This window comes from Poecilia mexicana, unplaced genomic scaffold (genome assembly GCF_051168715.1).
Source record: "Poecilia mexicana isolate PSO_F unplaced genomic scaffold, ASM5116871v1 scaffold_11, whole genome shotgun sequence".
Lineage (NCBI taxonomy): Eukaryota > Metazoa > Chordata > Actinopteri > Cyprinodontiformes > Poeciliidae > Poecilia > Poecilia mexicana.
In genome coordinates, this window is record NW_028263380.1 from 529,365 (window position 1) to 543,246 (window position 13,882).

At 37.0% G+C, this 13,882-nt stretch overlaps 2 protein-coding genes across 2 annotated transcripts in view; both read left to right on the top strand.

The window, feature by feature from the left end:
- Nucleotides 1–13,882, top strand: part of LOC106912698 (immunoglobulin superfamily DCC subclass member 3) — an 82,159-nt gene that overhangs the window by 37,236 nt on the left and 31,041 nt on the right. The window lies entirely within an intron of this gene.
- On the top strand, nucleotides 3,650–7,183 carry LOC148156335 (uncharacterized). The gene is made up of 4 exons (XM_088010019.1): nucleotides 3,650–3,919; nucleotides 5,169–5,252; nucleotides 5,836–5,928; nucleotides 6,802–7,183. The coding sequence occupies exons 1-4, from the start codon at nucleotides 3,785–3,787 to the stop codon at nucleotides 6,967–6,969; spliced, it is 480 nt and encodes a 159-aa protein (XP_087866145.1). The 5' UTR covers nucleotides 3,650–3,784; the 3' UTR covers nucleotides 6,970–7,183.

Sequence of the window (13,882 nt, forward strand, 5' to 3'; positions counted from 1 at the left end):
ATCTTAAAACAAATATTTGTGACAAATTAAAAAGTGGTTTAATCAGTTCTTGCTGATGGTTGCACAATGCATTGTGGAATACCTTGATGGCCAATCCCTACTGTCACATATAAACCTATGTGCTAAAAAAAATATTGCAAGATATGAAAACAAATGAAGTGTGTAACTTCAAATGTTGAACAAAGTTGGAAGTTGTTGCAACTCCATCTGAGATCTTCTTCTTGCAGGTTTTGCATGTTGCACTCTGTTTTTGTTGCATACTTCATAATTGATTTACCCAAAAGAAATTACTTGTGGGAGCATATCTGCTTTGAGCGTTTTCCCGACCCCACCTACAAAGTGTTTTGTTTTTTAAAATCTTGTTAATTTTATTGTTTGTGCTGTAGCTTACACACACGCATAGAGTGTGGAAAAACAGAGGGACAGTCAAAATCTTTTAATGATTAATTAGTGAAATGAATTAATGGGGCCCACTTCATAAGTAATGTAATTTTAGGTAAAATATCAAGTCTTTTAAATGGGTTCAAGTCCAATTCAAGTCCCACGTTATTGGTGTCAAAGTTAAGTTCAAGTCTCTGAAAATTTTTTCAAGTAAAGTCTAAAGTCTTAATATTAATGACTCGAGTCTGACCCCAAGTCATGTGACTTAAGTCCCTACCTTTGGTCATTAGGGCATTTGGTTTTTCAACACAGAAATCGGTTGTACAAATGTTGAAAACTTTCTCTTCAGTTTGCAGGTTTACTTGACCAGAAATGGAGTAACATCTGGAGATGTCCTGAATGTTAAGCAGTGTTGTGGTACTCGAAGTCGGTCTTGGTCTCGAGGCCGGTCTTAAGACCGTTTTCTGATGGTCTCGGTCTCGTCTCGGACTGGACCGCATTTGGTCTCGGTCTTGTCTCGGTCTCGGGCTCTGAGGACTCGGCATTTTATTTCAAGACCAGTCGAAACCGCAACTGTGAAAATATCACTAAATGTACAGCATACTATCTACTTTATTTGTTAACATCTTTGTTTTCAGTGGATGCAAAACGCACCGATTAAAATCCAAGCAATTACGTGTTTCTGTTACTCCCCCCTCCCCTCTCCACCTTTCACTCGCACGCGGCGCCGTGGTTTTCTCTCAGCGGCAGAAAATGTTTGTCTAATCGTCAGTAATGCAATATCGCTGCATAAATAGTAAGAAATCCGATGGCCACAGCTAACTCAACATCGCTTCGCTTTCACAGACGGTGGGGACAACGTCTAACTTTTTTCATCACTTAGAAAAGTAGCTCGAAGGTAAGCTCCGTTAACGTGATGTTAGCAAAGCTAGCTGTACAGAGACACATGCATTGTGATGAAAAATGTTATCACTCACTGCGCTGAATTATTGTGCGGAGGTGTAGACTGACTTGTCGCATATATGGGACAATGCTATGTCCAAAAGTCTGCAATATAGTGAGGTGACATTCAGAAACAGATTCTTCTCCACGGCTTTTAACTTAATAGATAGGACTGGAGTGTCGCTGAGAGCCGTTGTTCTATCAGATAGCCATACGCTGTCAGGATAGCATACATGCAGTGAGTACCATGCCTGTGCATGCGCATTAAGAAGTCCGACCGTCAGAGGAGTTGTCAGTTCACCATACGCAGCAAGTTATGACGAAAATAAGTCATTAAATTGTTTTCAATGATAACTATATAGATATACATGTGTTGTCATGGTTTCAAAGTGTATTTAAAGCAGGTCTGGCTGCTGCTGGAGTCAGCTACAACACACGCCCGTGTAAAACTCACTTAACCCATATGGTAATGACGTGTCTGACAGATATAGCCGGTGTTCTATCAGATAGCCATACGCTGTCAGAATAGCATACATGCAGTGAGTACCATGCCAGCGCATGTGCATTAAGAAGTCCGACCGTCAGTGGAGTTGTCAGTATACGCAACAAGTTATGACGAAAATAACTTGTTGCGTATACAACAAGTTATTATATTATGTCATATTATAAATTGTTTATAATATGACATAATAAGATAACTAGATAGATATACATACATTGTCATGGTTTCAAAGTGTATTTAAAGCAGGTCTGGCTGCAGCTGGATGCCATACAACTGTTAATAACTGTTAATAATGATCTACATCATGATTCTATGTTGCTGATTAAATAAAATCATATGGTAATGACAGCGTATGCATGTCTGAGCTAAGCGTACGACTATCTGACAACGTATGCTGATCTGACAGAACACTGTGAGTTCGTGCTAAGCGTATGATGATCTGACCTAACAGAACATCCATTCTTTGTTCTTGTAATGCTCTGTGTACACTGCATCATTATTTTATTTAATTATGTACGTTGATATTTAATTTAACAAATAACTAAAACACAAGAACGAAAGAGCACGCAGAGCATGCACATTGCTCTTTGATTGTTTTTGTTCAAAGTGGCAGCAGTAATGTCTGCCATGGTGTCAGACTATCTGGCTTCATGTACTGGGATAGAGAGTGAAAACAGTCACGATGAGCGCCTTCTGCTTGGTTACTTCTTGCTTGTTGCTCCTTGGTCAGTGTTCATAGTTGAGCGTTATTTACCATCAGGGCATTGCCTCAATTGCTATGTTTAATAGTGCAGACAGTGGTGGTTTCTTACATGAGCAATATGGGCAAATGCCCAGGGCGTTATGTTTTTTGGGATGGCACGAGACCATCACACATTTTAGCACAGAAATGGAATATTTAATATTGGTAAAATGTATTAAGTATTTAATATCTAGGTGTTTTTATGGGAATATGGATCTTTCAGATTATTTTGAGAAGCAATTTCGATCATATTTCACATTTTATAGTATCATGTAGCACGGGCCGCTGGTCTTGGTCTTGACTCGGTCTCGACTCCCCTCGGTCTTGGTCTTGACTTGGTCTCGGACCCTAAAAGTCTTGGTCTTGTCTCGGTCTCGATACACTCTGGTCTTGGTCTTGTCTTGGTCTCGGGTTAGGTGGTCTTGAACACAACACTGATGTTAAGCATTCATTTTTAAGTAGATAGAGAAGAATATTTTTATCAGTGTACACTCAAAAAAATGAACTTAGGGGGTTATTACATTCATAAAAGAATATCATGTACTTTTAACACAATAATTTCATGTTTTAAACAAAAACGTGATAAAATCATGTTGAACAAACAAGAAATTCATCAACTTAACGTTTATGAAATTGAATCATGTTGAGATAACACGATTCATTATAGTCAGACTGATCTTGTGCTAGAGGCGACGAGCGAGATCACGGCAGATCCCGCGAGATCATGGGAAATCACACGAGGCCCTGCGAGATGATTGTTTTTCGTGCCAGGAAAACGCCAGCTGCAGTTTAGAGAATACTAAATTTTCCTGGCAGGATTGTGCACATATCAGTGTTGCTATGTTTGGTTACGTTTCTATGTAATTGATGTACTCATGTCCGTGGCTAACATGTGTTAACATCACATGAAGTGATGGTTAGCTGGTAATTAATCAGCGTTTTTCTAACGTTTGCACCATTTCCTGCTTGCTCCATGCTTGTGTCAAAGCACAACTGAATTGAAGTGGTCATTGCATTTATAAAAAATAACATGTTTAAAAGGCAAATATAACAAAATCACGTCAAATAAACAAAATTCAACAACCTAGCGTTAATAAAATGTATTCAAGTTGAGACAACGTGATTCAATTTAGTCAGACTAATCTCCCGCCGAAGAGGGTCTAGCGAGACCCGGAGATCACGCGAGACACTAGCGAGATTACGGAAGATCACGCGAGATGCTAGCGAAATTACGGAAGATCACGCGAGATGCTAGCGAGATCACGCGAGATCTTGTGTCTGGGAAAACTTCAAACGGTTCTTTCAAGAGAAGCGGGAAGATTCCTGATTTGGATCTGCTTAATTTGAAAAAGGTAAGATTCAGTCTATTTTCATCCGTCTAAATCAAAAATAAAAATCGAAATAAAAAGATGCAAATTAAAATCATCAGACTTTTTAAAAAAACATTTTTTTCTATGTTCGGTCACGTTTCTATGTAATTGATGTACTCAAATCATGCTAACATCACATGAAGCAGTGTAAGGGTCTCAAAGCTGCTGTCAAGACAAAAAACGGACCCCATAAATGTCAGTTTTGCTCCTCCTCAGGTTGTTAAAACTCCCTGGAAAAAAGTTGGACTGATGTAAATTCAGCATCTGGTGCCATACAAACTCTGAAGTCTGAGGTTTAGTGGATTTTAAACACTGGGGCCAAACATAAGTCTATTTAAATGTTTTTTTTATTATTATTTGATTTCAGTACTGTTATTATGTAGGTAAATGCAGAGTGGACATTGGATACACACACACTTTTGTGGCTTTCTATCGTAATACAGATTCTTCATTTATTAATAATAAAAAGTATTAAATTTGAGTCAGGAACCTGCGGAGGCCTTTGCTGTTAGAGCTTTAAATGTGCTTGCAATGTCCACATAAATGTCCACCTGCTAACTATGGATTTCTAGTATTGTTTTCTGGCTGAAACACTCAGAGGATTGTCCATTATTCCTATTAGTCCATGAACAGGCTTTCTTTTTTTTTAAATGCATATATTCCTCTGCTCTAAAGATGTATTTTGTTATTGTACTTGTTTTTCCCCAAATAATTGTAGTTCAAAAACAATTTTTAAGTTTATCGGTTTAATTTTGAAATGTTGAGGTTTTTGTTTAGATTTTTATGTTTTATATTTTTATTGCTTTCTACCATGTTCAAGTCACCACTGTTCTGCACATACATGCTTGCATGTGCCCAGTGGTTATATTCAGTTTCAGAACAGCTGAAACACTGGGTGCCTTTAAATCTCAACTTAAAACCCACCTGTTTAGAGTTGCTTATAGCTAAATTAGGCTTAGTGCGGTTTTAATGTCTTCAATGTTTTTAATGTTTTTGGCTTTACTTTTTATCTGTTTCACTGTTTATTAAATGTTGCATGACTCTGTTTCTGTTTTTAATTATGTAAAGCCCTTTGAAATGCCTTTCTGCTGAAATGTGCTGTACAAATAAAATTTGATTGATTGATTCATGATGCATTCAAGAGACTTGTACTAAAACTTTGAATGTTCAGATACAACTCTGCTCAGGGTGAATTACATATTTTAATGTTTGAAAATCTGATCTCTTTCAGAACATCACCTGTCTGTTATCCACCTACATAAGCTCTGGTGAAGGGGGTCATCGGCCATCAAGTTTTAGATTGCAGTGGCTAATGGTAAGTTTTGCCAGATCTAAAGTGACTGAATCTAGAGTTAGAGCGATCATAAGGGTTCAGCTGAACTTGTATTTGGCAAGTCAGTTTTATTTGTCTTTATTTGCGTGGGGATGTGGAACTGTAAGGAGTGTTGTCTCTCTCTGTCTAGTAGATATGAGCTGCTATCAGCCAGCTACAGAATAGTACAGAGCAAGGGGGAAGAAGGATGAGCAGCGACATGAGATTGTGATTGACAGCACTAAAACTCTCCTGCCACTGACTGGTTGTTTCTAGCACTGGGAGAAGGCAGAGGAAATAGATTTTTCACAGTATATCCCCCTATACTGTACCCTTGTTTCAGACATAAATATTTCTTAGGTGACAGCTTCAGTTAGAAGCTTAAATAAAATGTTAAACTTAATTTTAGTCATGGCATAATGAAAGGAGAATAACAATTTTAAAGATCTTTCAAATAGGCTGAAAGCCACTGATCACTTTCGTTGTGACTTCCTTTGAATGTAGCTAAGTTTTCAAGTGTGTGACCTTATAGTATACTGCTGGATTTTGGCGGTTGTTCTCATTGTTTTCTGATCTGCATATTTAGGAAAACACGGCTGAAGTCAGACGAGAGTGGATCCTAAAAGGTCTGTGTGCATACCTGGATGAAGATCCAAAGGAGCTGGAGAAAGAGTACATGGTATGTTAATTTATCTTTGTGTCCACAAAAGAGGTGATTACAGTTGGAGTTAATTGGACTTCCTGTGAATTACCAATAAATTTAAAGTTCTTACTTTAAATAGATCATTAAAACTCTTCTTTTTTTTCACTTGGGTACATTCAATTTTAATTTGACTTTTGAGATGCTTTTAGATTTCTCCCACAGAAAAGGATAATCATTAGTAAGATTGATATAATTACAGTTATTGTTAAGTGGGTTTAAAATGAGGATTTTTAGGTGAGTTAAACTCCACAAAAAGATCTTTGGCCTGTTTTATTTAGCCTTTTTTTCTAACAGCATTGTTTCATATGCAGACAAAAATATTAAGTAACTTTACCTAAGATGTTAGTACTGATCTATTTGGAAATAACTACCACACATAGTCATGACATTTTCTCCATCCAGGAAACAAGACAGGTTCTTCATGGATAAGATGTTTGGTTTGTGTACAGAGTCAGGGCTTTGTTTGCACATAAGTAGGACTGGTTTAGAATGACAGTCTGTGTGGTGGATCCTCAGACTGTCATTTCAATTGAGGAGAACAGGCCATGGAATATGGGGCCTATTTGGGATTCATCCCTTCTCTTCATGTTTTTCCATATGAGACAATATACCGTATTTTCCGCACCACAAGGTGCACCGGATTATAAGACGATTTTTGTGAAAATGTAGAAAATATGGTACCTTTTCTAAATGGGAAATCTTACCACTGGACTCACAATTAACACAGACAGATCTTTGATGGACCTTAGCTGTTGTTGAGTCAGCCAAATAAGTGTAAAGTTATTTTTTTATTTAATGAGATGTGAAATCTCTCCCCCCCAAAACCCCACCCTTGTTCCCATCATCAAGGTGCACAAATGGCCGAGACCATCTGTGGAATCTGTTATCCGACCGGAGAGTGCAGAGCCTGGCGATGCCATTGAGGATGTTGGGATTCTCCTGGAGGCGGTGGAAGTGATGAACAACTTGAGCAATCTATCTTTACATGTTTTTCTAAAGACCGCAATGGAAAACTAAATTTTAACTGTTACAGTTCGCAAAGTTGAGTGAATTTACTGACACTTTTTATGTTGTTAAGAATTTGATCTATGCTAAACACAGCCCAGTTTTTTTCTGGAAAAACAAAACTGACCTTTTGTTGTTTATTTCAACTTTCAACTCAGCTGTTTTTGGTGCTGTGTAAAAAGAAAATGGATAACAATTTTGAAAATACAGTTCATGTTGTACTTTTTCTCATTGTTGAGTGTTCTTTCTTTCAGTGTGGTCTTAAAACACTTCATTTAATAGCACTTAAGAAAATGTCTTTGATTTAACATAATTCATTCATGGAAAGATTTTCCACACGATTATATAGCTTTCTTTCAGCATGAAGCATGTTTGTTCAGCTAACTTAATTTTCATGGGTTGGATCAACTTAATTAAGTAGTGTGAAGTTATCAGTGTAAAATTAGTTGGTCTGGTTCTATTAAATTACATTGGGTCCAACTAAAGTAAATAAGTTGAATCAACCACAAAAGTTAAGTTGAACCAACACATTGGCTTTAAATCGGAGTAACAGAATTACATAGTGCTGAAATAAAGCAAAGTAATCAGGTGGAAAATCTTTCCATGATTTTTTTATGTTAATCCAAAGAGTTATTTCTTTCAGTGTATGATGGAAAAATGAGGATGGAAAAAAATTGCTGAGAGATAAACTTGAGAGAAGTTTATAAAATGAATAGCTTTAATGTTGCTTTAATGTTGAGAGAGATTTCCCTTGATGCCATAATTAGACTATTAAGAAATGATTGTGTTTGTCTGATGCTCATCTTGTTTCATCTTAACATATTTGAAAACCTGGTAGGCACCATATTTTATTTTAGTGTTAATATGGCTAGTCCATATTAACACTAAAATATGTATGTCCTGACAATACACAGACCAATAATGCATTTCCATGATATAGGAAAGCAGCCTACTGGCAGCCATACAGATAAAAGAAAGTGAAGCAGTTTCTTTTAGAAGTCTGTCCTATAAAAAAGTATGTCAAAAATTTTGAATATTCATCAAAATTATTTTTGATCAGTTATATGCTTTAGTACTTTATATGATCTCTAAGATATTCAAAATTGTATAAATAAGCACAAAGATCTAATCCACACCTCACTGTAAAATCTAATTTGTTCACCTTTCTTTCAAAAATCATTGAAAATCATTGCCTCAAAAAAATTAAGCAATGTAAGTTCAAAATTAGTGAGTAAAAAATACTATTTTAATTAAGAACTAAATCAAGTAGTACAATGAACAGTTCATGTAACTCATTTGTTATGCTTCATGTTAACTTAATTTTTTTAATTTGTGTGGACTGCTTGATACAAAATTAACCCTGCTTAGAATTCCTAAATAACTACACCTTACTACTTACTCACTTTTCAAGTTCACTTAAATTAAACAAACCAATTTTCTTGAATGAGTTCTTACCCTTCTTTCTCTGTTTCACTTCTTTTTTTTAATCAAGGTGTATTGGCTCTAGTGGCCTTTATTTTAGAGTAGTCAGACATGAACGTGAGTAATAAGAGAAGGGGAAGACATGTAGCAAAGGTCACCAGGCCTAGATTCAAACCTGTGACAGCTGCATCGAGGACTAAACCCCTCTGTACGTGTGTTGTGCTTTACCTCTGCTTTGGAATTTTAGTAAATTCCAACTTTTTAAAAATATTCACTTTCGATAAATTTAATAAAAACTGTCAACATACTATTTACATCTGAACACCATTTTGCATTTACAGAGTTGGCACAGATGACCAAAGATAAATCTGTAGGTTTTTTTTCGCAAATGACTGAAGAAGACATCAAGAACATTCCAACTTTGTATAGAACTAACTTTTCGTTTAAAATACAAATTAACCCTGTGCTATGCTGTCCAGAATATATCCATTCCATTCCACCTTTTTAAAAAGAGCTATTTAAAATTAAGACAGTTGACCAAAGTGTGCTATAACCTGAAATTAAATTACGAACAACAAAATACAAATAGAATGTAAGTAAAAGCCAATCCTTCAAGCCCGAAAAGCCCGTGAGAAAAAAATAAGCTTAAGAGAAGACTTAAAAAAAAAATGCAGATACTCAGACTATGTTAACACAAAGGCCTGAAGTGACCCAATTCCATTTTTTTTTGACGTAATGCAGTGTTTCTCAATTTTTTTCACCCCCCCCCCCCCGATGACCTTCCCTCCCCAGAATTGAAATACTATTGTGAATCTGTTCATATTTAATTATTTTTCGTACAAATCACTGGCTCCGGCATTGTACGGCCTTATCATCAAAACCTCTGTTTTATTGTTCTAATTCTCAATGTACTGTTATCACTACGTGTTAAATACTCTGTGTATGTTAACGTAGATCAACACCAAGCCAAACTCAATTTCATGAGCCAGGGACCTGAGCGTCTTGCTCCTTTATTACCTTTTCTTGACACAACTTTGAGCAGTGGTGTGGAAAAGCTCAATGAAAGGTTGAGTGAAACTATAAGAAACAGAAAAATAAAATATGCATCAGCTATAAATACACAGAATAAACTTCTAGTGTCAGAATAGAATAAACCTTAGCTGCAGTTAAGAAACAGTCACGTAGCACTGTAAATAAAAACTACCAGGATATGGCTTTTCTAGAATAAACACATTTGGAAAACAATCTCAAAATAAACTAACAAAACATATAACACCAAACAGAACACAGATTGAACTTACAGCCATTGTTTTCGGAGGTGTAAGAAAAAATTGACAACACAGAGATTGAAGTTTATACATTAACAGCTAGGCTTTCTCTCTGCGGACGGGTATGGGCTCTTTGCACCTACGGCGTTGACATCACATCTCCAGGAGCTAATGCGGCTCACTTGTTTCCGCTTTGAGTTACCATGACTGGTAGAAAAGACTAAGTCGTATTTCAGATGCAAAAAACGCAATACTATGAACGTTGTTGTCTTCCTAATATAATGGGCTTTTAAGTTTTCATTAGTTTCCAAGCGATCCTGAATTAAGAAGATGGTGGCTTGTAAATATTTGCCACTACCAGTTAAAGCTAACGCTGCACAACCCATAGTTTGCAGCCTTCACTTCACTCCGGATCAGCCTAAAAATACCAGGGATATGAATGATAAATAAAGGAGCCTCCCTGAGTTATTTCCATGGAATCACTTCTGTATTCAGCCTGAAAGAGTTTATGGGAACGAGTGAGCAGACCAGAGCCAGACAGCCGAGCAACTGATCCGCCTGAACGTACTGCTGTAAACACCGTCCTATTTGAGCTCTTCACAAGAAACGGAAATGTAATAAAACGAAATAACACGGAGACATGAAGCAACACGGTCATATTTTTCTAAAAGCAGCAACTTTGAACCTGAACAGCTGAACCAGATCTCTGACACCAGAGCTGCGCTACTGTTAAACTATGAGGCTTGTTGTGCTTCGTCAGGCTTCGGAAGCTAAAAGCCCGAACCGTAACCTCCCCCGTTAGTCTGTGACACTAACGACAATAAACACATAATATACTTGAAAATTAGGTAAAAAACATTGTCCGTTAGAATGTTTAGATACTTAAATAGTACATTTTTACAAGAACAATGTCCGAGAATATTGCCTACTAGCATAAGCTAACGTTAATGTTAGCCACAATGTTTAAGTAAAACTCACCTTCGTATCAGTAAATGTATAACGAGGGGAACATCTAAAACCTTTCTCCAGCTGACTTGTTGGGGCTTCGGATCGATGTACAAACCTTGGCCAAGCCCTGGTGTAAAATGATATTTTTATTGGATCGGAAACAATCGAGCCGCTTTTCCCCGAACGCGGAAGCTGAGGTGCAAAGAGCCCATTCCAAACTGCAACTGCCTCTGTTACCCATGTTGAGAACGAGAATCTCAATCGATGAATCATAATTTGTATTGACACACGGAGCATAAAATCAGCCAAGAAAAGCATTCAGACTTTACTTATTTTATTAACTTTCAGCGCTGAAAGGAGACGCTTTACCATTACATCCGAGAAGAGTTTCTAAAAAAGTCTGTGCAGCGTCTGAGGAGAAAGAGGAGGGCAGCTGATTATATGAACTGAAGACACTCCCTGAAATCACACCATGTCTCTGTGGCCTGATAAGTTTCTGTTTCTCGTGAGAAATGGACCTTGGTGTCTAACAGAATCAAAAATGTATCTCTTTACTATGGGTCCTTTGTCTAACAGCGTGTGACAAAGGGCCTTGGTAAAGCATCTCAACACCCCCTGTTGGGCTCTAAAAGAGCCCAAAAAGGAGAAGACAAACCCTAGAGTAGACACTGTCCCTTCCGGAAAACATCCCCCGAGGCTTTTACAGATCTTGATATACATTTCATCATTTCAGTCATTGATGTTGTCTTTCATTCATGTCATTTCATCTCATTTCATTTCATTTCAATTTTGGGGGTAAAAACGGACAGGGCACCCCTATGCCTCTTAGGCGGTGGATCGAAACCACAATGTCCCTCTTACAATCTAATAAAGAACACGTAAAGAAATAAAATTGTTAAAGGATGTTAGGGTTAAAATTAGGAAAAGGAAATTCAACCATCCATGGCATGACTTTTTTTTTTTGTTTGTTTTTTTGTAGAAGAAAATATTTTTGCAGTTTTGTCAGAGCTTCATCATCTGTAATTACACATCAATCATAAAGTCGGACCATTACATTTTCTGGAACCAAATATTATTATTACCTTTATGTTGCTTGTTATTTATTATTTCTTTTTGTTACCTCAGGTCAACGTCATGCCATAGAAGGGTAATGAACTATAGAAGAACAAAGTGAAATTTTTAAAAAGAATAAATGTGAAATTTTATGAAAATATAAAATGGGTGAAGTATTAGGAGGATCTAATTGTCATCTTTAAAGTAAAAAAGTATTAAACTTATATTCACCAAGTTGTTAGAGTTAACCAAAATGTAAATTGAATAGAATGTTAGGATGATTATTTAAAAACTTAATAAAATGCAAAAATGAATAAAGTGTTAGGTTAATATTTAAAATGACTAAAAGGTAGATTTTACTTAAAACTTAATAAAGTAAAAATAGAAATGTTAAGGTACTATCCTTTAAAGTCAATGAAGCAATAATGAGTGATGCGTAAAACAATGTGTTAGTTTTAAAAACCAAACTTATTGAAATTTCTATGTAATATTTAAAGGTTAATGAACTACAGAAAGGATGCAATGTTAAACGGAATGAAATGGTAAGAAAAGCTTAGAAGTCTGAGTATTGAAAGGCACAGAACAATGAACACATTCATAAAACAGCAAACCAATGCAATAAATCAGGATCAAGGGCAGCACAGTCAAAATATACTGATATGAATTAACTGTGATGAGGAAACAAGTAAAACTGCTTTCTAAGGAAAATGCAATAATAGTAATAAAATCTAATCATATCAGTCTCTCTATAGCGAGACCTGCTACGTCAAATCAGTTTCTGCGTGTGTCCAGATGTAGAGCCGGCGCAGCTCGATGCGAACCCCGACAGGCCCATAAGGCTTCAGTGGCGTTTCAGCTTTAACTCGGTCCACCAATTATAAATTATAATTTCCCAATCTTGACCATGGTTTTAAAACACATTGCAATAAACATAAAAGAGTACATTTAAACACATAACGTCTGCTCAGCGGCGGAAGCTTACACACACAGCTTTCAGATACACAGAAATGGATCCACGCTTTTCAGCTCCTATTTTTGTCCTCTTTTTAACTCTTATTACACTACAGAGGATCAGATCGCGATCAACCTTCATCTTATTCTCTTATCTTTTTTCCTATGGTGGACCCCTCTCAACACTTTTGTGTTTCTTGAGCAAGTCACAGATTGGCTAACGCGTTCTTTTTAGGGGGCAGTACTCCCCAAGGATAAAACCGACAAAACCTTGCCTTTACCTTCCCCGCGTCCGGGAAAAGCCGGGGACAGCGACCTCCCTCTGCAGTGCCAATCGACCTTTACACCTAATTCTTCACACCTAAAAACTACTGTTTCTTTACACCTAAAAACTACTTTTTCTTCACTTATTCCTATGAACAGTTAAACATGTAGACAGGCCAGTGAAACACAATTTGAACAGAAATGTAAAAGGAATATGAAATTTAGACAAACCTGGGAAACAGTACAGACAACGGCTGATAACTGAAATTTATACAGACCTGAGAAACAGTACAATGGTGTACAGTGCTGCTTGAAAGTTTGTGAACTAGTTGAGTAGTTTAGATTTTTCTTTATTTTTACCATGCTTTTCTTATTTTCTCATCACCAGTTTTTGTATGTGAAATGTCAGGTTTATGTTCATCAATTCCATTCATTTGTTTTGAGGAAAATGTGGGAGTTGAAAGCAAACTAAATGAAAAATGGAATCAGTGCATCTGCAAAAGTAAATGAACCACAGCTGCACTGATAAAGACAATCAGGTAAAAGACTCAGGTGAAGCACATGTTAGTGCATGAGTAATCAATTAAGCAGACCAATCAAATGAGACGTCCTTGGGAAAAGTTTGGAGGTGCACTGGTTAAAAGGGAGAGGAAACCAAGCAAACCACTGTTGTGTCAAGGCATAAAGACCAGATCAACAATGCCGAGAGGGAGGGAGACATCTGAGGACGTCAGGAAGAAGGTGGTGACAGCCCATCAGACTGGGGAAAGGTATAAGACCATCTCCAAAAGATTCCAGCTTCATCCATCCACTGTAAGACAAATCATTTACAAATGGAGGGCACTAGGCATCACTACAACTCTGCCCAGATGTGGACGGCCGTCAAAACTTTCACAAAGAAGCATCAGAAAAATAATAATGCAGGTAAAGGCCAACCCACACATCACCTCCAGAGAGTTGCAGACCTCTCTGTCAGCGTCTGGGATAAATGTACATGCGTGTACAATCAGGCAAAATAT